Below are 27,609 nucleotides of genomic sequence, written 5' to 3' on the forward strand. Positions count from 1 at the left end.
TCATTGGCACTGCTTACAGAGCACACACACACTGGCTCCTATGGGTGGGATGTCTTTACCCATCATGTTGACTGGCAGACTGGTTCCCTAAGACACACCCAGAAGCTAAAGTGCTGACAGTGAACTCAGATGCTTGCTTGTATTGAGCTAGTCCTAGCTTTGCTATGTCCTCAATCATCACCTTTTTACAAGCATGCAAATATTGACTACAATGACAGGGAAACCCTTAGGGACCAGGGTGTGTGTGTGTGTGTCAGCTCCTTCTTGCATCAACAAGAAAGCATTTGGCGTTAACAATGTTGAACCCTGGAATGTGTTCTATTGATGTTTCCATTTTCACAAGACCAAGGCAGACAGGCATGCAACCACAAACACGAACACCGTACCGATGTGAGCTCACCCTTGGTAACACATACATACAACACACAGAGACAAACATTCTCCACCTGTAAATCTCACTTGTGTTTTGTGAACACGCTGGATTCACACCAGCAGGCCAAGTGACCAAATCGATTTTCAGGTTTTCTGTCCACACACAGCTCTGGAAGTGGCATGGATCAGATTTGTGTGTCAGCATCCACATAAAGGCATGTCGAAACAGTCTGCCTGCATACTCAAAGCCAGATAGGCCAGTCATATTAGTCATACTTGCCTAAACATTTTCAGAGTGATGCAAAATTGGTCCTACTTTATTGCATATTAATAAATAACAACACTCCTAACCTGTGTAATCTCTGCATGAATATTGTATTGTATTATATAATATTGTATAGTATTTTTTGCTATGAAAGGAAACACCTTAACTTTGTCTCTAATAATCTTTGTTAAGGCAAATAAAATAAAATAAAAATTAGCCTGACATCCAGAAACAAGTCACTTGGCCATATAGCACATCTGATCCTCTTTCAAATCTGATCATGAAAATATCCAAATCAGAAAATCTGATCTATGCCACATATGGACAGAAAATCTGATTTTTGGGGGGGGCAAATCCAGCATGATTTGTCAAAATTGCAAACATCCAAATGCATTACTAAAGACTTGAGAGGATATCTCATTTCCATGTTTATTTACATTATGTAAGGTGTTACATTAAAATTCCTTGTCACCATTTAACTATAAATACACCATTTTAAACAAGGCCTGGTAACCCAACTCATTAAAATACATCCTTCAAACCTTTTAAAATGTAATAACAAAAGAAATGCTTTAATGGATAGAACTATTTCATATTGCATCTTTTCAATGTTAGTAAAACATGCAAAGCAAAAATATATAATATGAAAATAAAATGATATCAATAGGATGTGATGCTTTACAAAGGAAAATTAACATCAAAACAATTGTATGTGGTGGTAAATACAAATACTGGGTCTGGTGACAATAAGTGACAAAGCTTAAAGATCTTTCTCAAGGAAATGTTAATTAATGGCTTTCAGCAATAGTGCTCTAAACAGCAATATACAGTAAATACAATACATTACATTAATTGTCAGTGAAGAGTTCCTCCAAAAAAAAAAAGTTTTGATTATTCATTAAAACATTACAGATATTAAACATTCAAACCATACATTTTAGCCCTGTGCGAATATCAGAATTATGACACTGAAATTAATTATTATTTTTAGGTTAGAATGTGACATAGTTGGACTGTAGAAAGGCTTACCTGATAACACAGTAATCATATCATTCAGAGTTATGGGTAGTATTCCTCTTTCAGTCATGCATCTGTCAATCTACAGTTTAACCACTGCACCATCTTAATACACTAAATATCTCATCAATGTGTTAAACAGTATTTTGCAGGCACTTACAAAGCATGGTTAGGGCTTGCCTGAAACTATTTAATGACTTGAAGATTAGATGCAAGGTTCAAAATGGTCCACTAGTGAAAGAATCTCATGTAATGTGAAACATCTGATGAGCAAGTGTGTTTCTGTAGCCTTGGGTATAATCATTGATTACAATATAGGATACAGTCCAAATTAATGCCATGGGTCTCTGGAAGACATCTGAGCAAAGAGCTGGAGAGAAGATGAATTATGAAGGACGTATCTGAAATAGAGAGAAAACAACAATGCAGAGCGAGAGAATTAGACTTCATTGGCACTTAATGACAGAAAACAAACCAAGCTAGCAAAGTTATTGTAAAACAATCAAATATTCAACATTTCCAAATGTATATTTAACTTACATGTTTGAAGTGTCTGATAGACAGTGGCTTGTTTGTGATGGTCTTGAGGTTTGACATGTAAAGTCCAGAGTTGTTGCATGGTGTTGATGGTCATATTGGGCTACATAATCCTTAGCTTGCTCCTTGCTATTCATGTTGCTGTAACTCCAGGTTTCATGACAGAGAACTGGGAATGGGTGGAGTTCAGATATTGGCAGAATATATGCGGCAGTGTAGCCCAGGATGGAAAAAGATCTTGAAGCTTGGTATTCTTAAAGCAGACACCCTTAGTGTTAATTATCTTCAGGAGACTCCTTATTCTGCTCTGCAGAGTGGCATTCATCTTTCTTTAGCTAACTTTTTTTAATATTCAGAAATATACACATGTACAGAAACTTCTGTTTAACAGCTGTTTGTACACCCAATTTGGTTCACTTGTAGGTAAATTGATAGGAATACTTCGGTTATAATAGCACAAAAAATATTGAAAGCCAATAAAATCTTGTATTTGTAGAACACTAAATGCTTATGATATTAAACTTTAAAAATAGAAAATATATCATATACACTTGAAACTTTTGTCATAGATATTGTAAATAAAATAAAAACAATACAGCTTTTCTGTATGCAACTGTTTTAAGTATGGTAATTCTGCAGAAAATCTGATAAGATAGTATAGATGATGTCAACATAAATGTAACTAAAAGTAAAAGTGAAATATACAATGAACAAAATTTTTCAACCTGTAAAAGAACTAAATATTTAAAGTCCTGTAACAACCACATGCAGAGCAGAATAAAGGTAGTCTTTATTCCGTTGAGAATGAGGCATCTGGTGAGCACTGTGGTTGTATTGTGTATCCTTCCCTCAGAAAATCATTCCTTAAATTAACTCATTGATGTTATCAGTATCGGCGGCCATAGCTTGGTGAACTGTAGGAGGAGGTGGAGGAGAAGGTTGTTGTGAAACTCGATGCGGTGGCATCAAAGCTACCCCTTCTAGAGCCTGACCTGGAACCAGTCCTTGAGCCAGACCGTGACCCAGTAGCTGAGCCTGACCCGCTAATGCTATAGGGACTGTAAAGGCCTTTGCTTGATTGAGATGATGCTTCCAGTAGCCGTAGGCCAGTCCCCTCTTCTACCATGCTTCTATCCATAGCATCCTTGTAAGATATTTTAAGCTTGGTTTTAGGGCATGTGAGGTATTTAGAATATGCACTGACATCTCGTAGCTTCTGTGCAGTGCGTGCATCTAAAGTGCCCTTCTTTACAGCCTCATCTATGGCGACTCTGCTGGTAATATCTGGTTCAATTAATCCACCAGTAAGATACTGGACTTCGAGGAATCGTTGTCCGGCCTCATAGTACAGCCATCCTTTCTTTAACGCTTGGGCTGCTGACATTTTGGTTTTGGTTCTGGGATCCTCAAATCCATTATAAGCCTTCTGGGCTAGATTGATGCGGTCCACCATAATCTTATCCACGAGTCCCTTGTTCATTGCATCTGCAACTGAGAACTTCTCTCCAGTATTTGGGTCGATGATGCCTCCAGTGCAGGCCTGAGCTTCCAGCAACCTTTGACCGGTTATATTGTCCACAAGGTTTCTGTGCATAGCCTCTGTGACAGACACCTTCTCCAGTGTGTCTGTGTCCAGGATTCCAGCTACAGGGCCAGTTTCCTCTGTGGGGTCATTCCATGTGGTTGCTGGAGTTTTCAGAGCAGGTACTGGGCTCATAGAGGAAGATGGGTAAGAGGAAGAGGAGCCAAAGGAGGATGACCGTGATCTGCTACCACTCATGTTTCCAGACAGCATGTCTGCAAACTCTGTGATGGACAGAGTTCCTGCCCTGTATTGATCCAGTGCTGACTTGTCAATGAGGCCCTTTGAGATTGCATCGTCAATGTCATACTGCCGACCAGACCTTCTGTCAATGATCATGGATTTCACGACTCCATCAGATGATGTGATGGTAATTTCCTCCCATTCACACTCCTGCTCTGCAAGCTCTAGATAGGTCTGGTGATCAATAAGTCCTTTGCGATACGCCTCATATACAGACATCTCTTTGCCTGTCTCTGGATCAACGATGACTACTCTGCGTTTGCGCACAGATGACTTTGATGATGTCTTCCTCTCACGCTTCTTTTCTTTCAGCAGTAGGAGAGCAAGTCCTGTCTCTGGGTCTATCATGCATCTCTCCATGAGCTGTAGGTAGGTGAGGTTTTCCTCAGTGTTGGGGTCAAAGAAGCCTTTAGTATCATCGGATGGGTCAGTGAGGATCTCATTCATTTCCTCATCAAAGAGGCCACGTTCATATGCCGTTTCAACTGGCAGGCGGTGGCTCTCCTCTGGATCAATAATTCCACCAGTAGCAATTTGAGCCTCTAGCAAGCGAATGCCATGGTCTTTTAGAATGAGACCCTTTTTCATAGCCTGGAATAGAGAAATGATCTTGCCAGAATAAGGATCCTTGTACCCTGTTACGGCACGCTCAGCTGAGAGGAGCTTGTCTTTGAACTCAGGGCCAACAATGGCCATTTTAACAGCTTCACTGACATTTAACTTCAGGTTCTTAATGGGGTCAATGACATACCCTGTGGCTGCTTGAGCCTCAAGAAGTTCAAAGGCAGTCCCTGGTCTGATCATGTTCTTCTTCATTGCTTGGTAAATGGACAGACGATCTTTGCTAGATTCTACATACACTCCAGCAATACAGCTGGTGCCCTCAAGGTACTTCTTAAGGTCTCTGCTGACCTCCTCCACTGTAATGAGACCCTCAGTGAGTTCAGTGTATGTCTTTTGGTCAATAATCTGTGAACGAAGCAGCTCATCCACAGTGATTTGCTTTCTGAGACCCTTGAAGAGAAGCCTTCTATCTGCCAGTGAAAGTAGCCGTAGACCACTTTCTTTATCAACTTTGCATCTTTTCAGTAGCTGGGCATAGGACTGTTTCTCATCTGTAGTTGGATCAGTATAACCTTGGACATCCCCATTAGGATCAGATATTCTATCATGTGTCTCCTTGTTGATGTATCCACGTTGCATGGCAACATCTGAGGGGAGGCGGAAGTAGTATTCAGGATCCATTAGTCCCCCAGTGACATTCTGGGCCTCCAAAAGCCTCAAGGCATAGTCTTCAGGGATAAGGTCTTTTTTCATTGCCTGGAAGAGAGAAATCACTTTTCCGCTGTATGGATCCTTGTAACCAGTAACTGCTCTCTCAGCAGAGAGAAGTTTGTCATGAATCTCAGGGCCTACAAGCCCCTTGCGTACAGCCTCATCAACTGTTAAAAGTTCATCTTTCACTGGATCGATCATGAATCCTGTTGCTGCTTGGGCCTCAAGGAGATTCAAAGCAATCTCAGGCTTGATGAGTCCTCTCTTCATAGCCTGGTAAATGCTAATCTTTGGAGGGCTGTCTGACATAATTCCAGCAATACAACCAGTACCAAAGAGGTACTGTTTCACTGATGGCATTTCCATAACCTCACGAATAGTCATCTTCTCTTGTTTCAACAGGTTGTATGTTTGCAAGTCAATAATTCGAGCACTGTAAAGCTCCTCAATAGTAACTCTTCTTCTTATTACATCACATGACATGCCCTGCTCTGACTTAAGAGTCTCCCTTTGTTCAATGATTTCAATGATGATGATTAGCATTCTGTCCTTTGTGATTTGCCCTGAGCGATACTGTTCCAAAAGCCGGTGCCTTTCCTCTTCTGGAAGCACATTTGAGCTCATCACATCCCATAGGGTCATACTCTTTCCTGCAAAACTCTCATGAGGGATATCAATTTGAGTGTTAGCTAGATCTGTTTGGGCCTGCTCCTCTGTGTACTGATAGGACTTTTGATCAGGAGCAGGTGCTTCAACCTTTGACAGAGGCAAGTAGCACAGACCAGAGTTGGGATCTCTTGTGCATTTCTCTAGCAATTGCTTGTAAGTAACACGTTCATTGGTGTTGGGATTGGAGAAGCCTTTAATGTCACCTGAAGGTTCATTGAAGGACTTAGCCATCTGTTTGCTGAAATAGCCACGTTGAATGGCCACATCACTGGGAACGCGATGGCTGCTGACTGGATCAATGATCCCTCCTGTAGTAAACTGAGCCTCCAGAAGGGGAATAGCATGCTCCCGCAGTACTAGCTCTTTCTTCATGGCTTGCAACAGGGAAATCTTATTGCCTGTATATGGATCTTTGTATCCAGTCACTGCCTTTTCAGCTGAGAGAAGTTTCTCATGAAGCTCTGGGCCAACAACTCCAACCTTCACAGCATCATCCACAGTATATTTCTGATTTTTGACTGGATCAATTATGAAACCAGTTGCTGCTTGGGCCTCAAGTAGTGCAAGCCCAGTGTTCTGTTGCAAAGCATTCTTTTTCATTGCTTGATATATGCTCAGTTTCTCCTTTGATTCTCCCATAGTGATACCTGCAATGCAATCTGTGCCCTGCAAGTACATCTTGACCATGTCAGTGTCACTAATTTCTTTAGGTTGCTTTTTACCCTGTTGGAGTTGATCAAAGGTAGCCTTATCAATGATGTTAGAATCAAGTAATGAGCTGGCAGTGACAGGTGCTCTAATGCCTTCAAAACAGGCCTTTTCCTTTGTTTCATCCTCTTTTTCATCAACCATTGTGATCACAATAGTAATCAGCCTTTCAATTGTCACCTGCCCCATTCTGTACTGTCGAATCAATTCTATTCTTTGCTCCTCAGTGATGTATTCAGAGTGTATGATCTCCCAAATTGTGACTTTTCTTCCTTTGAAAGGTCCATACTCTAACTCCATAGTTGCCTGGTTCAAAGTCTCTTTTGTCTTGGCCTCAGTAATCTGTTGGTCTTCTTTTGGCTTTAAGGCCATCTTTGAGAGAGGAAGCAATGGAAGTCCAGTTTCTTTGTCTGTGACACATTTTTTCATGAGCTGTGCATAAGTTGCATCCTCTTGCGAGTTAGGATCAGAGAAGACCTTTGTTTCATCAGTGTTCTTGTTCAAGGTCTTGCTCATTTCCTCGTCGAAATATCCGCGTTTGCAGGCAGCCTCATGTGGAATGCGATAGCTTTTAATAGGGTCAATTATTCCACCAGTTGAGAGCTGTGCTTCAAGCAGACGGATGCCATGGTCTTTCTTTATAAGGCCTTTGTTCATGGCTTCAAACAGAGAGACCTTTTTTCCTGTATATGGATCTTTGTAGCCATTGACAGCTCTCTCTGCAGACAGAAGTCTTTCATGCAGCTCTGGGCCAACAAGACCTGATTTAACAGCCTCATCAACAGTGACCTTCTCGTTTTTGACAGGATCAATTACAAACCCAGTTGCTGCTTGAGCTTCAAGAAGGTTCACAGCAGTCTCAGGTGATAGTATTTCCTTCTTCATAGCTTGATAGAATGGCATTTTCTCCTTGGTTGATTCATTCATCAGTCCAGCAATGCTAGGTGTTCCTTTTAGCGCCTTCTTCACAGGCTCCATCTCAGAGATCTCTTTAACTGTTATCTTGCCATTGCTCAACTTGTTGAACAAGTCTTTGTTTATAATCTTGGACTCTAAAAGTTCACTGGCAGAGACTGGAGTCCTCAAACCATCAAACACAGTTCCATTATTCTTCTCTTTGTCTTCAACAACAGTAATGACAATTTTGATAATCTTTTCCACTGTGATTTTGCCTGTCTTGTACTGGCGAATCAATTCCTTTCTTTGCTCTTCAGTAAAATATTCTGAATTGATGACTTCCCAAATGGTGACAGTTTTCCCTTTGAACTTTCCAAAAGGCACAGTGACATTTGATTTACTGAATACTTCTTTAGTTTCCTCATCTGTGTATGTTCTCTCACTTTGAGCAGCTTTCTCTGTTACTGGTAAAATTAGGAGGCCTGTCTCTGCATCCTTGGTGCATCTCTCCAGTAACTGCTTATAAGTGAGATGTTCCTGAGTGCTGGGGTCAATGAATAATTTGCAATCATCACTGGGATCAGTTAGTTTCTTGTTCATGTCTGCATCAAATTGACCCTGTTTATAGGCTGTCTGAAGGGGTACTCTATGACTATTGATAGGGTCAATGATTCCACCAGTTGCAAGCTGCACATCAAGGAATTTGGTAGCCTGTTCCTTTTCAATGAGCCCCTTTTTCATGGCCTCAAAGAGAGAGATTTTGGCTCCAGTATAGGGATCTTTGAAGCCAGTAGCTGCTCTCTCTGCAGAGAGCATTTTGTTATGGAGCTCAGGGCCAATTAACCCATCTTTAACAGCCTCATCTACAGGGAGCATTTTATTTTTTACTGGATCTATAATGTAACCAGAAGCTGCTTGAGCTTCCAAGAGCATTGTGGCAGTGTCAGGAGTAATCTTCTTCTCTTTCATGGCCTGATAGACACTCATTTTCTCTTTAGATGGGGTCAACACACCTCCAACAAAATTTTGGCCCTTGAGACATGATTTAACTTTATCAGTCTTCCCCAGGTCTTGCACAGTGGCTTTGCCTTTTTTCAGTTTGTCAAATTCCTTTTTGGTCAGGATGCCAACCTCATGTAGCCTTTCAGCAGGAACCTTGTCCCTAATCCCATCAAAAGCTAATGCTGGTTCTCCATTTTTCTTCACCCCGTCCACTTCAACGGAGCCATTGAAAACTTTCTTTGTAGTTTCCACCATTGTCTTAGCAACTAACTGCTCTTCAGGAACCTTTTCAGCCTGGACTTCAATTTTCTTGGATGTGCCTTGTGCCTCAAGATTCTGAAGTTTCTCACGAAGCTTTTTATTTTCCTCTCCCAGAATTTTTTCTTGTTCAAGCCTTTTCTTTTCAAGCTCCTCCATCTCTTTTTGCTTGTTCTTCATCTCTGCCTCAGCATCCTTTTGTTTTTTCACAGCTCCATCCATAGTAGCCTGAAGTTTCTTCTTTTCCTCTTCCATTTGCTTCCTTTGCCGCTCTTGTTCATCTTTGAGAGCTTTAGCCTTCCTCACTTCATCCTCAAACTGTTTCTCAAGCTTATTTTTCTCTTCTTCAATGGCCTTTTCTCTTTTCAGCAATAGCTCCTTCTCTGTGAAGAAAGACTGCTGAAGAATGGTCTTCTCTTGTTGAATTTGTTCTTGTTGGGCATGTGCCATCTAATTAGAAAAAGAAGAAAAGAAGATCAGATCAGAAATCATAAGATCAGAAATACCCACTTAAACACTGCATGTAGGCTTAAATTAATTATATAAGGGCTAAGAAAGTTCAGAAATCCCAAATTATTGTAATACATGTATAAAATAGTGGCATTTTAAATATACAATATTGGGTTTTGAATGGCATTCATATAAATTGCTGGGCAGTGTTACTTTGAGTCTCTGCAATTTACATGAAATGTTAAATATGTGCTTCCACAAATAGTTAGTGCTTTTAAGATAATGTTAATTTCAAGGGTTTGTATATATTGCGTTACAATGTTAATTCATGTCACAATACCTCTTTAGACTTATTCTGAAGCTCTTCTGCCTCTTTTTTCAATTTCTCCTTCTCTTTTTCAAGGTCAGCAATGGCTTTTCGTAACTCATCAGCTTCTTTGGTGCTCTGCAGTCTCTGTGTCTCCAACTTTTCCACAACAACCTTTTCTGCAGTATGTTTTTCTGTCTCTTGAAGACGAACTCTGATTTCATCGGCTTGTTTCTTGAATTTCTTAGCTTCCTCTTCAGCTTTTGACTGAGCATTACTGAGCTCTTTTACCCTCAGTTTCAGTTTCTCTGCTTCAGCTGAAACTTCAAGCTGCCTCCTGCGCTCAGCCTCTAATGATTTCTGGAAGCCCTCTGTCTCCTCATCAAGACGCTGCTGTATCTGTTGTTTGTCCTCTAGTAGCTTTTGAGCCTGTTTTTGCGCTTGGTTCTTTTGTTTCTGGAGCTCCTCGGCCTCAGCTTTCAGTTTTGTAGCCTCTTGGATAGCCTGCATTTTCTCCTTCAGCATTTTCTCTGCAAGTGCCCTCTGTTCAGCCAGGTCAGACTCAGCAATCTGTCTCTGTCTGGCTGTTTCCTGAGCCTCCACACTAAGCCTGGCAGCATCCTCTGCCAGGCTCTTCATTTTCTCTGCCTCCTCTGCAAGGAATTTCTGTGTATTATCTTTGTCTTTTTGTATGAGGCGCTTGTTTTCTCCCTCAATCTTTAGCTTAAGTTTCAGGAGCTCCTCCATCTGGATCTTGACTTTGGACAGTTCATCCTCCACCTGTGCTTTTTGTTTGACAGCATCATTTACTTCACCTTTCACTCGCTGAAGCTCCTCATCCAAGACAGATTTCTGCTTATCAGTCTCATCCAGCTGCAATTTAACCTTTGCCAGCTCCTTTTCAACCTGAGACTTCTGCTTAATTGTTTGTTCAGCTTGTTTTTTGTGCTTGGCCATCTCTGCGTCAGCCTGCCGCTTCTGTTCAAGAGCTGTTGCCTCAGCTTGTGCTCGCTTGGCGGCCTCCTTCTCTGCTTCCTTCTTCACTCTCTCTGCATCCTTTTGAGCTTTGGCTTGTTTTGCAGCTTCATCCTCTGCTGCTTTTTTCTGTTTTTCAGCCTCCTCAGCTTTTTGACGGAGTAAGGCAGCCTCTTTCTCTGCTTTCTCTTTGGCTTTCTGTGCAGCTTGTGCAAGTTTCTTGGCATTTTCAAACTCCTCTTTTAGCTTGTCCTGAGCAAGGATGTCCTCTTTTTTCTTACTGAGAACATCTTGTGCTTTCTGTTCTGCAGCACTGCATTGCTGTGCTGCCTCTTTGGCTAGAATAATGTGTTTCTCTGCCTCTTTGTCAGCCTTCTCTTTCTGTTTATTTGCTTCAGTGGCTTTCTTTTTGAGTCGTTCAACTTCAGCCTGAGCAGCTTTGCACTGTCTAGCTGCCTCTTCCTCTGCTGCAGTGATCCTCTTGACTTTCTCCTCAGCTTCTTTCCTTTTCTTCTCTTCCTCTGAAGCAAGCTTTTTCAATTTCTCTGCCTCTTCCTCAGCTTTGAGTTTGCTCTGCTGTGTATCCTCTGCAATGCTCTTCAGTTTGTTTAATTCCAGCTCCAAATCTAACTTGCCTCTTGATGCTTTCTCAAAGTTGAGTTTAATGACACGAATCTCCTCTTCAACCACTTTCCTTTGCTTAATAGTTTCTTCCACAATTGTTTTTTGCCTCACTAACTCAGAATCAGATGAGTTCTTCAGTTGTGTGATTTTCTCCTCAATGTCTTGCTTATGCTGAGCAGCTTGGTCCTCCAGCAGCTTTCTCTGATAAGCTTCTTCCTCAGCTTTTCTTTTGAGTCTTTCATTTTCTGCTTCTTTATCTTTCAGGGCAATCTCAGCTTCAGTCTTCAGACGAGTTGCCTCATTGATGGCAGCTAGTTTTTCCTTAAGTATCTTTTCAGCCTCAGCTCTTTGCCGAGCTGCCTCCTCCTCAGCGATCTGCCTTTGCTTCTTAGCCTCCTCAGCAACTGATCTCAGCCTGGTCGCTTCTTCAGCAAGTTGCCTCATTTTCAACACCTCAGATTCAAGGAGCTGCTTGCTCTTTTCTGTGGTAGACATTGTCTCCTTCTCAGCTTTAACCTTCATCTGAAGAAGAACATCCATTTCACTTCTGACTTTAGCCAGTTCGTCTTCCAATTGTTTTCTCTGGTTTTCAGCAGCATTCACCTCATTTTTTAGACGTTGGAGCTCATCATCTAACAGGGCCCTCTGTTGTTCAGCATGTTCAAAGTCAGCTTTTAAGCGTATACATTCTTGTTCTGCAGATAGCTTTTGCTGGGCTGTTTGTTCTGCCAATTTCCTCTGTCTTTCCAGCTCGTTCTCTGCATTTTCCTTTTGTTTAAGTGCAGCTTCTTCAGCCTTTGCCCTTTTCTTGGCATCTCGCTCAGCGTCCACCTTCTGCTTCTCTGCTTCCTCCTGAGCCTGGCTCTTCTTGTGGGCTTCCTCCTCAGCTTGAAGCCTCAATCGGAGAGCCTCATTGGCTTTCTGTCTCCATGTTTCAAGCTCCTTCTCTGCTTGCTCCCTGGCTTTGTTGGCTTCATCTTGTTGTTTCTTGAGTTGCTCAGCTTCCTCCTGCAACTGAAGGACAGTGCCCTGTTCTTTCTTCAGTGATTCCTCAAGTTTTGTTGCCTTTTCATTAAATGACGTGCGTTTGCTTTGCAACTCAGTGGCAGCAGTCTTCTGAGCCACCTCCTCCACTACCTTAATCTGCCTCTGTTTCTCCTCCTCAGCCTGTTTCATGCGCCTCTCTGCCTCCTCAGCTTGCATTTTGAATTTCTGCAGGTCATCCAGTGCCTTCTGCTTTTGCTTGGCAGCCTCTTTTTCAGCCTCAGATTTACGTTTCAGCTCCTCCTCCGCATTTTTCTTCTTCTGAGACTCTTCAGTAACCTGCTTACGAAGCCTTTCTGCCTCCTCCTGAGCAGTTTTCCTGAGCTTCTCAGCGTCGGTAGCCTTGTCTCTGAGCTGCTGTAGCTCAGCCTCAGCGGTGGTCTTCTGTTTTATTGTAGTCTCTAACTGGACTCTAATGATGTGGATTTCTTCCTCAATCTTGGTACGACTGTATAGTGCCTCTTCCACTTGCTGATTCTTGGACTTGATCTCCTGTTCTGACAGGCTCTTGAGATGGTGCAGCTCCTGCTGTATGTTTTGCTTCTGTTTTTCAGCATCCACTGCAACATCTTGCCTCCTGCTGACCTCTTCTTTCATTTTCAACTTTAACTCCTGGGCTTCTTGTTCTGCTTTGGCCACAGCTTTAGCATGGGCCTCAGCTAACTGCTTTTGTTTTTCTAACTCAGCCTGCATCTCTGCCATCTTTTTCCTCTCCTCTTCTTTTAGTTTTTCAGTAGCTTTCTATATTAGTAGAAGCAAAGAGGGAATAAAGGGAATTGAGAAAATGTTAAGGGTGTTAGAATATAAAATATTCAATATCCTAGTAGTTATTAAACATGTAGGTACATGGAAATGTAAATACATGAGAATATGTTACAGCTATGGCTAATTATTTACAACAAATAAACATTTATTTATTTAACTAGGGAAAAAATAGTGTATTGGGAAATGCTTGTCATGTTCATTTAATGTATGGCACACTGAATGAGACTTTACTTCACAACACGGCACAACACTACACTTTGGATTTTGAATGGCTTCATGCAGTTGAGGAATTTTTCCTGATTGATGTTCTAGATACTTGCCCTTTGTCTGTGTAATAAAGCCTGGTCACATGTTAGAAAATTAGCATCGTACACAGTGATTAAGGGATAGGTACAGCAAAGTTACAGCAAATCTGCATATATAATAATAGTACCAAACTTATTATAACTATTTTCATGTAGCAAGGAGTGAGTATGCTGTAAGTATGCTGCTGCTGCTGCCACAGTCCATCTAAAACATATTTCATATTTCATCATATAAAATGAGTTTCTAGGGGCACACTGGAGTTGCATAATTCAGCCACTATTGCAGATTTTTGGCTAGGATTGCGTCACTCCTCAATCTTAAAATTTTCTCAGTTTTCTGTAAAATGTGTAAAGTAACTGCGAATGGATAGGCAGACAAGAATTATCAGCAACATGCAAAGTGTATTAAGCAGCGTGGGTAAGCTAATAATGACTTGATAAAGCAGGCAATAATTACAAAACAGCCCATTAATAAAAATCTGTCCTATGGAATTTGCATTGCAAGTCATAAGTCAGAATCAACAGTACTGCTATGCAAGTGCACCAATCTATCTTCATTATGAGGAATAGCATAGTGATGCAGCAAACACAGCATGATTTTTATAAAACACGAAATGACCTTGAATTTAAAATGTAATGTCACGAGACAAAAATCCAAGATCAAGTTGTACTGAGTCTGATAACAGATAAGGTTAACATCAAGAGATGGGTATTAATCTTCAGTACGAATGTTAAGTGTATCATGTAACTGTACATGAGTGACAGATTCTTAAAGGGAAGGTTCTGAATTTTAGAAACCTATCCTATTGAGCACTCATCAAGCTCGGTCTTGGGACACTCAAAAATCTGGACCCCAGTATTTTCTTTCCGATATTTTGGCACCAGCCTCCTGTAGCACTTGTTTAGCAATGCTAGTGCAAGTCAATGGAATGAAACCATTACTGTCAAAATTGTGTCCTTTCAAACAGCTCTACCACTTATTTGTTGTATTATTACGGTGATGGAAGTATGAGAAATGGCTTGAAAATTTGATTTATGAGTAAAAGTTTCAATTCCATTGACACTAACATAGCAAAAAAATGCTAACAGGAAGCTGGTGCCATGAGAACTTTTTAATGGTCTAAGAGGGGGCTCAATTAGAATAGACTTCAAAAAATCCTAAACCTTCCCTTTAACAACAGCATGAGAAGGGTCTGATGTAAAGAGGGATGATATGGACAGAGAGGGTCTTTTTTTAAATACCTGATGCTTTGGGGTTAATTCATCTCTTAAGCGCATGATTAATATTCATCATGACAAAGCACTGGTGAGCAGTTTAAAGAACCAAACAAAATACAGTTAGAAAAGAAGGGAAGAGAAAAGTAAAGTGATAGTTTGAAAAAAACAATATATTTGAGGAGGTAGTTAGCCAAATGGAAGCCTCCTGATTTCAAGAATAAATAAAGAAGCAAATAACAAATCAAATTGTAGGACAAGCTGTTGCGCAGTTGGAAAATGTGACTGAATTAGGGGGCTAATGCCCGTGCAAATCAGAAGCATATGTACAAACAGGCTTGTAACTCAGTGGCTGATTATGAATCGACTAAGTACACAGTGTAGGGGAATGAAAGACAGGTACTGTAGTGGGGATGTGATGTGCTGCAACACTACCACTATACAATATTCACTTAAAACTTTGCACTCGCCACTGTACGTTGCCCTATCATTCTAAATACATTATACTCTGAATTACAGAATCCTAAATTTCAAGTGCCAACATTCTGGAATTATTTCAGAAATAATGACAAATTATTTCCCATACATTATTAATCAGTAATAGCAGGTGTTTGGTGGTGGGTGTCAGGGTTTGTGTTAGTGGGGTTCTAAGTTTTTGACAGAAAGCTGCTGCTGCCTTCAGAGTGCGTGTAATTACCTCATCATCCTCCAGGCGGCGCTGTGTGTCTGTGATGAACTTGATGTACTGGCTGGTGAGAGTCATCAGCTCACTATAGCGGGTTCTCAGAGTAACATACTGAAAGAAATTTAGTAGTACAGAACACTTAACAGTACATCTGACATCTAACTGTAAAGTGTGTGTTTTTTCTTACAATGCTGCTCAGATTTCATTAATACACAACTGACTTCCCAGGGTTTCTGTAAATAATATTTAAAGTCTGCACAATCAAAAACAAGATCTGTTTTAGATCAAAGCATTTTATCACAACAATGTTAAAAAGATAAATCATTAAAACAGTGTGTAGGTTTTAATGATTTTATACTGATCCACTCAACCAATTGCCTGGACATGATGTGTGTCCATGTCTCTGCTCTTTGCAGCTTATGTACTATTCACTTTTAACATAAGAATATCTGACAAAGGCAGCAGCATCTGAGATGACACTGCATGAATGTCTTGTAAAACCTACCTCTTGGATGATATTATCGGATGCACACTCCATTTTGGTTTTCTTTAAAGGAGATGCTATGGGATCCTGCAGTGCTTTGTAAGTCACAACCTGAAGCTCATAGTCCTAAAACAAAAAAGAGATGGAAAAAGTTTAGTCAAGCCAAAAAGTTAATTTCTTATTTTTCACCATTCTGACCATATCTGCACATACCTTGACTGCATCAATATATGCCTTTGCATATTTCTGGCAATCTTCAACCTTGTCCTTATTTTTCTCAATCTCTTCCAGGAGTTTCTGTACAGATGAATAAAAATATGAAATTCTGAAAAAAAGACTATTGTTTGCAGGCTATTCACTTTCTGTTTTTACATTTTCACAATGTATTTTGTTCTACAACCTCTCTATGGAGAAGAAAAGTGACAACTAGCGCCCTTCTGGTTATTGTTGAGAAAATCCTTATCCATGTTTCCATTCACAAGTACATAGTTATTTATTTTTACTTGAACTTTAGTGGAAACTCAATTTCATCCCAGCAAGTTATTACAATCAATGAAGGAAAACTGTTTGTATGAGGAAATGCTGTCCTTCTCATGTTTGATTCAATGTACTCTTCCTTACTGAGCCAATATACAGTATTACCACCAGAGGGCGATGTGATGCCTCTTCCTCTCCATACCCCACACAGCTTATTCCTTTCTGGACCTACAATACCTTCTCCTGTGCCAGCTGCTCCTTGAGAGCCTTGCTGTCACCAATAGGCACAGCTTGGATTTTCTCCTGTCTCTGCTTCGCTTCTCCGAGCCAGCGGATGAGCCACTCGTAGCTTTCGCGGTACGAGTGCATCTGGCGGCCCAGGAGGTCGAGCTCTCGCTGTCTCAGGTCGATCTGGGCGAACACGGCCTGCCAGCGCTCCAGCAGGCCGTTGACCAGCAGGCGGTAGTGCTCCAGCTCAGAGTCACGCTCGCTGTGGACTCGTGTCATCTTGTCGTTGATAGTCGTTGCCCGCTTCAGCTCGTCCTGCAGGCGGTCAAACACTACCTGGTCGGCCTCTGCCTCACTACGCATTTTCTGTCAGAGAAAGAAGAGAGGATGAGAGAGAAAGAGAAAGAGAGAGAACAACATTACTGCTTGATGCAGACCCCCTGCATATAACAGTGTTGCGGTCCTGTATAGCTCAATGGGAACAGTGTGGCACTAACACTGCCAGGGTTAAGGGTTCAAATCCCACTGAGGATGCCAATGCTAAAATATATACACATATGGTAAAGTCCTCGGGATAAAGGCATCCACCAAATATGTGGATGCACACATTGTGATGCTCAGTACATTTTTCCCTGAAAGAGTAAATACCTTTAGCTGACTGCGGTAGTTCTCCACCTCCTTTTCGTCTGTTGGCACCTTGTTGACATCACGCAGACGAGTCTCATAATTCTTCAGTGTGTCCTCAGCGTCTTTGGTGCTTCGGATCACCACATCAATGGTCTTCAGCCTGAAGGTAAGAGGTACAACACTGTAGCAAAGTCGAAACCACACTTTGCAAATCCATCAATAAGCAGAGTTGGGACAAAGTCAACTTTGCCCAAGCCCCAAGTCAGTCTCAAATCTTGATGCACAAGTCTCAAGTCCCAAGTTTTAATGTAGAACTAGAATCCTATAATCCTAGAAATATCTAGGATTTCCAATGCAATATGGTTTTAATAGGATAAAAACTTGGTAAGCGCATCATGAGTTTGAATTCTATAATCAGTTTCAATTTCAATCAGTTCAATCATTCCATACAAATTCAGAAAACAGAATTTAAATTCAGTCGTGGTGGTGGAACAAATCTCATCACTTTCAATCTGAGTCATTTACATAAACACAAGATCTTTTGTCGAGACTTTAGAAACCTTTTCAAGTCATCAAAGTACAAGTCAAAGTCAAGTCCCAAGTCACCAGAACCCGAGTCAAGTCAAGCCTCAAGTCTTCTCTTCATGCATCAAGTCAAGTCTCAAGCACTTCAAATCGCGACACGAGTCTGACTGATGTCCAAGTCATGTGGCTCGAGTCCCCCCCTCTATCAAGTATTCATCCTATTAACATGACTGGTCACTGTGGTCAGGATGAGGCTTACTTGTCCAGGTAGACGGAGGAAAGGCCGTAGACGTGGTCCATCTTCCTCAGAGTGACGTCCAGCTCAGAGCGGAGCACCGGGGCGGAGCTGGACTGCTGGGGAGAGGCCAGCACCTCCTCCGTCTTCTCAGCTATGGAGTTCAGGTCTTTCTTCAAACCCTCTAACTCTGACTGCACTTTCTGCCATCGAGAAAAAAGGGAGATGATTTGTTGAACAAATATTCAGTATCACTAATAAAGCCAGTAATATCCATACACAATAAACTCGCTTTTCAGCATACAACGGCATATATTATGTAGAAATGTGAGAATGAAAGTATGAAAATAGTATGGATTACAGCATCAAAAGTATGCGCAAAAGCAGAACTTACGAACTTACTTAAAAATGTGAAACGTGCATTATGGAATAAGTGAACATTTATGAAAAAATCAACATTATGCAATATATAACATAGGAAAAGGACAACATGAGGAAAAATGTTAAGTGAAAAATTACAGCATGAATACATGGAATGTGCTCATATTCACGTGTCAACAGAGGTTCCTTACAGATGTGCAGAAAGTGTCTGGGCGGGTATATTCACTTTACAGATGTAGATGCACATCTGTACTCCAGATGGAGGCACCATGTGTACAGGAAAAGTAATGATGTGCCAGGCACATGTGCACTGATGTCTGTTCTCATTATCACTATCACAATCAGAATCAGTTGAGGCAATCTTGTCGCAATCTTGGCCCCAAAAAGCACAGTCACTTTAGATTAAAATACAGCTGCTGGTGGCGATTATGGGGTTCAAGACCTATATAATGTCGTGGATTTCAAGGGGTGTAGAGCTGAATGGATATGGTTAAAGGTTAGACTACGGCAGGCCATAGTTTCATAGTGGCTATAATTGGCCATGTTTTGACAGATTTGAATGAATTTGGTATGCATGTTCCAGATAGAGAGCCTAAAGAGTTCATCAAGTTTCATAGTGACTTTGCTTGATCCTTATGCTTAGCATGGCATATTGAAAAGCCAGGCCAACGAGGTAGGAAGAGATGTTAAAAATGTGTTTTCCAAATAATTCAAAATGGCAGATATGGGTCCAATTGGCAAAGTTGTAGCGCAAGTCCAGCTGGATATGCGTACCAAGTTTAGTGTAAATCAGACTTTTTGGGGAGTTATGGCCTTTTAAAGCTGATAATGTGTTATAGCACAACCATCTGGCCAATTGAGATCATATTTCTTGTACATTACCATTTGCTCTGCGGTCTTCAGAGCGCAGGCTTTGAGCGGCTCCCTGTCCACAGGCTGCCGGAGGCGTGTGACCGTTCGAGTCTCACAGCCCTCCAGCCGCAGACGAAGGTCCTTGATCTTGCTCAGGTAGGTCTTACACACAGACTCGTCTTGCTCTCCTGGACGGGTCGGGGAAAGATGATTATGTGTTTAAGTCAGGTTCCTCACTACTTAAGATATCTCTTGTAAGATTAATAGAAGTATAAATGAAGAGTTTCATTTTAAAATGAGATGAGAGAAAATGTCTACTTTGACAAAACAACTGCACGAAAGCCATGGCATATTACCAAAGTTATTAGCTTTATTGAGATCTTATTAATTAATTAATTATCTAACAGTGACATTTTAGAGAATGTAATCACTGATGTGGTGGTAAAGTGTTTTAGAATGAAACCCTTCAAATATAGAACTTCTATAAATCACTTTAAATCATCTGGAAAAAATCAAGTTATTAATTTGGTTAAAACGCTTCAGTACAATTACTCTGTGATTTGTGAGTGTTTCTGCATCTCATAGCACATTAGTATCATTTGTATTACTGGCATACTGTAGTACTGCAAACAACAAACTCACTGCTTCATGCATAATTGGTTCCACATTGATTATCCTTTGATTGATTAATTAATTAATTGATTGATAGTGATTCTGAAAACCTACTCAACACAAACAACACACTCATGCACACAGAGGAGAATGCAATGACAAGTGACGTTAGGAGGAAAACTAGAATCAATAAGGATGATTTAGATGATTAAGTTGATGAAGTGAAAACAAACACGACAGCACAACAGCCTCAGCTGCACACACAGTCCTTCGTTCAGCCAATCAGAAGCTACTACATCTGGTACTACAACCAAAGCACCTTACCTCCCACAGGTGCCACATAGCCTGTAATGTGAATTCAACAGTCAACAACAACTTACAGACAAATGGCCATGACTGAATCTCACAACAGATGCCTGACAAATGATTTCATGACAAAATGTATGTGTCCAACATAAAATAAAATGCATGTGTCCAACAACGAATATCTGTTTCAGGCCACAGTATTCATGTGTTGGTGATGAAAAAATGAATGAAGGGAAAATAACTCTTGCAAAGAAACAGTATTTCTTTCATCAGACAGTACACACCTTGCTCCACGTTGCTGACCAGTGTGTTGTAGTGCTGGTTGGACCTGTTGTAGCCGGCCTCCACCTGCATACGGTCCTCCGCTCCAAACAGCTGAGAGTCCTGGCTGTCTCTCAGGAAGTCTTGGTAGTGCAGCTCCAGGTTCCTCAGCGCCAGCCGGTACTCATCCACCTTCAGGGTCTTAAACTGTGGGGATACAGAGGAGAAGGACAAGGTGAGGAGAGGGGAGGGAGGAGGGAGCCTGTCTGACTAGATCTAGATCAACAGACTTGTTTTGGGAAAGATCCCGACATTAAGATGAGCTAACTTCTCTTCCCTCTATTTAAAATCAAATGGAGAGTAATTTTTATTAAGGAAGGTTTGATTTTTATGTTTATCTAATTTGCTCATTATGGGCATGGGGCAAATTATTATGACTACAGGTAGGAACACTTTGTTTAACTACTGTTCACTTAGCGGAATAATAATATTAAATTCTTATTATTAGGAAAGGTTATTAGGTTTATTACAGTGATTTTATACCAGCTGAGAAGCATTGTTAGACACGATGTAAGCCTCTCGTAGCTTGTGGCTTTTTCTCTAATATTTTTCTTCTGTGTTGTTACCATGGTGATGTTCCAGGTGTTGATGATGTGGATGTCTCTCATCAGGTATTGCCATGACAGCAAACTCTTCATGTCCACATGCATCGTCTGCCACAGCGTCAGCAGCCTCTGGAGGTTCCCGTCCAGTCTGAGGAAGGCAAAGTAGAGATTAGTGCGCTGCGTGTGTGTGTGTGTGTGTGTGTGTGTGTTTTTTATTCAATCAATTAAAAATGTAGAATTTGTATTCCATTTGTTAATGACATACTATAGATTCTCTAATTGGGATAATTGCTAGTGAAATTAAATTATTGGAGACCCCCTCAAACTCTCCTCAAGGACCCCTGGGAGTCACCGGACCCGGGTTTAGCTCACCCGGCAACACTGTTGACAGCCTCCTTATTGGTGGGGGGAACCAGGAAGCAGATGGAAGGCACCATTGCCTCACTGCCTTTGTCATTCAGCACCCTCCACTTGTAGGGCTGGGAGTTGTTCAGCAGAGCGCACTCATCTCCTCTGTGAACTGTGATCTGGAACAAGACAGAAAATAGAGACACATGTCTGACCGGCCTGATAGTCCTCACCCTTTTCAGAAATTAGGTTTTCTCAGTTTTTTGTCTTTCACAAACAATGAAACATGGGAAAAGAGAATTTAACAATTTAACAGTCAGCATAATTGAATGTCACGCATGTCTCCAGTTATCCTGTTTATGTCCAAAAACGTATTTAATGTAATTAGAAAAATGCAGTTGGTGAATTGGACATTTCATGGACATTTTATGGACACAATTAACAACAATGAACAGCGGTACGAATTCTCTCCTGCTTACCTCCATCTGTTTGAAGTCGCAGACAGCTTGGATAGGCAGCTTGCCCTTTATGGGGGCAGCAGGGTTACGTGGTTTCAGCTGGACGACGGTCTTGGCCCTGCGGTTCAGGCCTTCCAGGTGGGTTTTGAACTCTTTCAGTTGCTCCTTCTCATCCTGCGAAGATCACAGTAAGAATAGAATGTGGAGTAAATCAAAATTAATACACAAAAATAATGCATTCTATGGTAATTCATACAAAATTGTTAGTATGAAATATATATATATTCAGGAGACCTTTAATATATTGTTAAAGCTGCAATAGGTAAGATTTTTATGTCAAAATACACCCGTCTTATCAGCCTAATTCACTAGCTCCAATCCTACCAGCCAATCAGATGTAACTATCCCTGGTTCTACATAAAGTAACAATATGCTGATATTACTTTTGATGTTTGTAACATAACAGTGAATGAACCTACAGCTGCGTCCTGTAGCAGGTCTTCAAGCCGTGTGACGGTGATGGAGCGGTCGCATGTGTACTTCCTCTTCATCGTGTCGTGCATCTTTTTCATCTTCTCCTCTGCCTCCTTCACATCTGAGAAAAACTACATGGAAAAAAGTGGAGAAATTAAATGCATCATTTGGAGTTCAGCATTTATTTCTTTGTACAAGATGTACAAGCAGCAATGATAAGACAAATGCTAAAGAGTAAAAGATTCACTGATGTACAATGAGCAAAGAAAAAGCCTGAACGGTGCTTGGAGAAATAACCCAACAAAGTGTGATAAAGTCTAGGAGAATGCATGAGTGAACATACCTGGAAGTAGGCAGTATTTTCTTTCAGGTGGGACTCGATGCAGCAGCACAGCTGAAGGAGCCAGCTCCACTGGGTCTGCAGCGCTGCAGTGAAGGCCTGGGACAGAGGAGCAGAGACAGTTATTATACATTGTGCTAAAACACTATTAAACAAAAGACCAATAAATTGTAACTGAAGCAAAACAAAAAATCATAGCTTCAAGTACGGATGAGGAAGATAAGTTGTTATGCATTCGAAAAACTCCACTAAAAACAATATAGACAAGACAAACACATTTTAAATTCATAATCCATGACATTTTCATATAAATACATTTCAGTTTTGCTACTCTCTATTGCCAACACTGCATAAACAAAAGAATGAATTTCCACTTTAACTGAGGTTGCAAGTGCTGCGTATAATTGTGCTGTCAAAATACAGTGAATGAGTTCCTGCCTGTTCTAAAACGCTTCACTATTACAAATAAATTAGAATCTAATCTTACCTCTACAGTCTTCGTGGCAGGGTGTCCGTCCCTCAGCAGCTTGTCTCCTGTGGCCTGGACAATGTTTACCTTCTTCTCCCTCAGCTCCAGGTCTCTCATCAAACCCTGCTCCACAACAACAACATATATGCCATTATATTATTTATCACCAGATAATGATGTGGGTAAGCTCAACAGCATCATCAGTTCAATGCATTATACCATAACAGTGTTTATGTACCGAGTAGTTGTCTTTCTTGGCTGTCATGTTGGTGTTGCGCTCGCTCCAGTCGTAGTTCACCTCCTCCTCCTCTTTCTCATTCAGCCACATCAGCTCTTTTGTTGCTGCAGTGACGAAGGCGTGGAGCTGGTCCAGGTAGCGCAGACGGGTCTTAGAGGCATTCTGCAAGGATGCAAGATGACAAAGTGGACGACAGATGAGTTTATGAGGGACTGGATGATTGGTTCAAACACAAATGAGATTTGTTTTTGGTGCTCAGCTTGAAAAACAAATAAACTGTGCCTTTATTCAGCAGTCATGTTTCAACTGTACAGCCTTCATGAGCATGCTGTATTAGTGACACATGTTCATTGTGTCTGCTCAACACAGACACAGTTTACTGACCTTTTTAAGAGGACTTTACGATCTCTTTAGACTTTTGCAGCTAACCTTCTCTGTTTAGCACCTCCAGCCTCTATTTGTAACTTACCAGCAGCTTTCCATACTGCAGCTCCAGCTTTCCCAGATAGTCGCGGTATGCAGCTTTACTGGCAGGCGAGATCTGACTCTGGATCGAAGGAAAGGTAAGAGACATAAACATGTCAGTCAAATAATATTCCATGCTAATCCATGAGAAAATCACTGCGTCTAATCAACCCTAAAGTGATCAGTGATCACTTTATTTTGCTGATGACACCCAGATTTCCCTTGGGGATGAATAAAGTACCTATTTGCCTCTATGTAAAGTATCATGCATTTCGACTGAGCGTACCTCATCCGCCTTTGCCCTCTCGATCTTGGAGCGGAACTCCTCCACAGACTGGTGCAGGCCGCGGTGGCTGCCAAGCTGGGATTCGACGGTGGGCAGGTCGGAGCCCCACTCCCCCTGGTCCACCCGCCGCTGGTTCTCCTCCACCCAGCCCAGCAGGTCCTGGATGTAGCGCAGGGTGACCTCGTCCAGCTCGGGCCTCACCCTCATGGGGGCCTGCTGCAGGATCTGGACGGTGTGGGTCTGAGTCATGGGGATCTGGGACATGGTCACGCCCGACTTGAGCCGCAGGTTGTACTCGCTCCGGAGGTTCACCAGCCGCTCGTGGAGACGGTACACTCTACAGACAGAATCAGCGTAACAATAGAGCGTGTCGATCGATGTGACTGGAAGTTAGTTGTTTTACTTTTTGCAAATAAGGTGAAAGAAACAACATGTAGCGTGAGTTTGAGTAAGATGTTCATTCCGGACCTGCGATACATCTGCTCAGCCTGAAGGTGGCGTCCGTCTTTGAGCAGTTGAACGTCATTGAAGAGGAATCGGATCATTCCTTCTGCCTTTTCCAGGTCTGCCTCTACCTCTGCTGTGTGCTGGGCAGGTTTCCCTGAACTCAGCATCCTCACATCCTGCAGCACGGACAAAAAAAAAAGACAGTTTTGCATGTGGTTATGATGGCTGTAATGATTTATTTAATGAGTTTTGGTCTGTCTAATATGGTCTGTCAGAAAGTCTTGAAGAGTTTGACTTGTAGATTAACACTAATCTTTGGAGGCCATCATAAGTCAGCATACAGATCTAGTTGACTCAAACATTAAATGGAACAATTTGCATCCTCAAAATACATGTAGCACTCATCTGTAACTGTCACATACTGTCAACCCTTGTATCAAAAGCTTAGATAATACATTTTAGAGAAAAAACATATCTTCAATCTAATAAATCACCATGTCTACTAGCAGTAGGGTATCAGTGTTTCAATAGGGGGTGCAATAGGGCAAGTATAGATTGGTCCTTAAACTAAACTGATATCTGATGTCTGACTGGACTCATATGTGATCACACAAACTACTTTACTGTAGTTCATTCAGTCATAGTATTTAGTGAGGAATCCTGGGAAGGCTAGCTGAGCATGCATGCTCTTTCTCAAAAATGCTCTGGTTATTTTGTTTTTCTTCTATTTTTTTCACCACAGGTTTGAGTCTCACCGTCTGCAGCAGAGTCTCCACCTGGTTGAGCTGCTCCTCACACACACCCGACTCCATCTGGACCTTACTGACGATCCTCTGGAGACGCTCCAGCCTGCAGCAGGGGAGGGGGTGGGGGTGGAGGTGGGGAGGTCAGAGGTCACACATCAGTTTAGACAAGACACACTACCAGATTATCCAGTTAGTTTCCAGGCAAGTATTTTGCTTTGTTATTATGAATTAACAAGATAACTCATAACATGATAAACTGTTCAGAGGGAAAAGTAAAAGTGGTTAAATGTTGCTATAAGTATCTTGGTGAATTCAATGAAAGTCTATATTCTTCAAAACTATATAAAACACAGTATATAAACATCTAATATTTTTTCTTCAGTACAACTTTTTAGGAAAGAGTTAAGTGAAAAAAGTACTTACTCCGTTTTCTGGCGGAATAAATACTTTAATGCGTAGCCTTGATGCAAAAAGGCCATGATGGAGACTACTCCTTTTAAAGCTCTATCTGTCCACTAATACAGAGTTGATATGTTGAACAGTGTCCACAGTAGTTCCTCAAGTCTTGTGATATGAAAGACCAACCCTCCTAACAGCTACACCCTGCTTGCTTGTGATTATGAAAACAACTCTTTCAATAACTATCAAATTACTATATTTTTGAAAGCTCTTTGCCATGGCAATGGTACAGTCATCATGTGGTTGCCCTGGACCTGGTTTTTACTTCCACCCCACAATGCCGACTCAGTTTTACTTTTTACCAAAGTGGACTTCATCATTAGGAAATGAGTCACCAACAGGGTCACATATCACGCATCAGTTGTGTGATGATTCATTTTGGATGTTTTTTTTTATGCCCTGTGGTTATTTGCCAGTATTTCTAATAAATAACTCAGTTTGCTTTGGCAACAGAGAGCATGTCATATGATTTGGCCCTCTTACCTCTCAAATTCTGTCCTGAGGAGACGCTCTCTCTCCAGGATGGCCACGTGCAGACGGCCCCATTCCTTCTCCACATCGAGGGGATGGTAGCTTGGTGGCACTTTGACATGGCCCGCCTGGACCGCACCCTGCAGGACAGCACACAGACACAGATGACTTTGATTTTCTTAAATAATGGATACGTCATCACAACCACTTTAATTGTCAAGTATAATAAATACACTGGTATTTGTCTTGATGACATTGGTGCAAAGATTCACTACTTAAAGGGATTCTCAGTACTTCAGAACCTGACATCCAGTGCAAAGTGGCCGTTATCCTATGACCAGTAGACTATACATGTATATTTACTCATATCTACTTAGTTTATCTACTTAATTTTAGTATTTACTCATACCTACATATACAACAAATGTTTCATATTTAGTGATCCATATTTAAGTAAACACTTGAGGCTGTTAAAATAATTTGTAACAACTATAAGTAAACCCATGTTTACATAACTGTCTGTATTCTACTTTATTACTTCTGTTTTATTGTTTTATTTTCTCTACTACTTTATTGTGGCTTTGTATATTCTAGTTGTGTGCTTATATTGTATTTCCTTTTCCCTGCTGAATCCTAGTACTTTTGCTGCTGCAACAACCTAATTTCCCCATGGGGATCAGTAAATTTTAGTTTATCTAATCTTAATTTATCTAATCTTATCTGACAGAACGCTCACCTCAAAAGACTTGTAGATGTGTTTGGAGCGGTTCTTATCTGCCTCCTTTGCAGGAAGCTCTGTTTCCTTGAACTTCAGAAACTGACGCCAAAGAACCTGCAGATCAGGGATAAATTACTTCATGTCACATCAATCAAAATATAAGACATAGGCCTATACTTTTATCTATGATGTTAGTAGAAAGACGTGACCCATTATTGCTGACCAGGTCCACCTATTCAATCCCACATCCGCTCACCTCAATCTCCTCATAGCTGGTGGGGAACTTTCTCTCCTCGAAGACGAGGATGTGGTGTCTGATCCACTGCAGCAGCATGGTGACCAGCTCATAGTACTCCTGCCAGCGCAGCTCCAGCTCCTGACGGACAGATGCAGATAGAGACACAGATAGAGAAGTTTAACTTGAGGACAGAAACCGACACACAGTTACAGAGACAGAATCATTGTTTCTACACATTTTCTTTAAAGATTGGTGGATTGGTGAGTTGAAAGATGGTTCAAATCTTCTTTGGTATTTTGGTGTGATTGTGTTCTTTCTGTGCAGACTGGTGATACAGATGTTGGAGTTATTGGCCCTTCTCTAGTCTTTACGGTGGCCTAGAGGGAAAGACAAAGCGATGAAGAGGAGGAGGAAGACTCACGTTGGCTTTGACACCATCCTGGACGTCTGGCACCCTGGGCATGGCATCATACAGAGAGGAGACGTATGTGATGATGGATTTTTCATCTGGGTGGGGCACATCCACATCTACACAGAGAAGAAAAATCATTTTGTTTTACAGTTCAGTTGCCTGATGACGGTCACATAGACCAAAACATTGCTTTTTAATAAATATAACTTATTAGCAAGTGAAGACAGTGTGTGGGTGCTAGTCAGTGCTAAT

The 27,609-nt window shown here is 41.3% G+C and overlaps 1 protein-coding gene across 1 annotated transcript in view; it reads right to left on the reverse strand.

Moving 5' to 3' along the window:
* Positions 1–1,059: 1,059 nt before the first annotated feature.
* Positions 1,060–27,609, reverse strand: part of LOC139654535 (plectin-like) — a 41,954-nt gene continuing 15,404 nt past the window's right edge. Inside the window, exons 8-33 of the mRNA XM_071531632.1 lie at positions 27,367–27,473; positions 26,964–27,083; positions 26,726–26,821; positions 26,002–26,129; positions 25,069–25,162; positions 24,335–24,489; positions 23,867–24,203; positions 23,585–23,662; positions 23,116–23,277; positions 22,896–23,000; positions 22,412–22,507; positions 22,074–22,199; positions 21,616–21,768; positions 21,161–21,315; positions 20,810–20,936; positions 20,207–20,390; positions 19,035–19,192; positions 17,796–17,974; positions 17,033–17,171; positions 16,394–16,750; positions 15,893–15,976; positions 15,701–15,805; positions 15,208–15,306; positions 9,616–12,966; positions 2,195–9,275; positions 1,060–2,055 (exon numbers count right to left, since the gene is read on the reverse strand). Coding sequence (XP_071387733.1) covers positions 3,078–9,275; positions 9,616–12,966; positions 15,208–15,306; positions 15,701–15,805; positions 15,893–15,976; positions 16,394–16,750; positions 17,033–17,171; positions 17,796–17,974; positions 19,035–19,192; positions 20,207–20,390; positions 20,810–20,936; positions 21,161–21,315; positions 21,616–21,768; positions 22,074–22,199; positions 22,412–22,507; positions 22,896–23,000; positions 23,116–23,277; positions 23,585–23,662; positions 23,867–24,203; positions 24,335–24,489; positions 25,069–25,162; positions 26,002–26,129; positions 26,726–26,821; positions 26,964–27,083; positions 27,367–27,473 — 12,893 coding nt within the window. The 3' untranslated portion in view covers positions 1,060–2,055; positions 2,195–3,077. The remainder of the gene's footprint in view (positions 2,056–2,194; positions 9,276–9,615; positions 12,967–15,207; positions 15,307–15,700; positions 15,806–15,892; positions 15,977–16,393; positions 16,751–17,032; positions 17,172–17,795; positions 17,975–19,034; positions 19,193–20,206; positions 20,391–20,809; positions 20,937–21,160; positions 21,316–21,615; positions 21,769–22,073; positions 22,200–22,411; positions 22,508–22,895; positions 23,001–23,115; positions 23,278–23,584; positions 23,663–23,866; positions 24,204–24,334; positions 24,490–25,068; positions 25,163–26,001; positions 26,130–26,725; positions 26,822–26,963; positions 27,084–27,366; positions 27,474–27,609) is intronic.

Source organism: Centroberyx affinis, unplaced genomic scaffold, assembly GCF_046629955.1.
Source record: "Centroberyx affinis isolate AG114_WGS23_722 - 3 ecotype Tasmania unplaced genomic scaffold, CSIRO-AGI_Caff_v1 ptg000144l_1, whole genome shotgun sequence".
In the NCBI taxonomy this organism is placed as follows: domain Eukaryota; kingdom Metazoa; phylum Chordata; class Actinopteri; order Beryciformes; family Berycidae; genus Centroberyx; species Centroberyx affinis.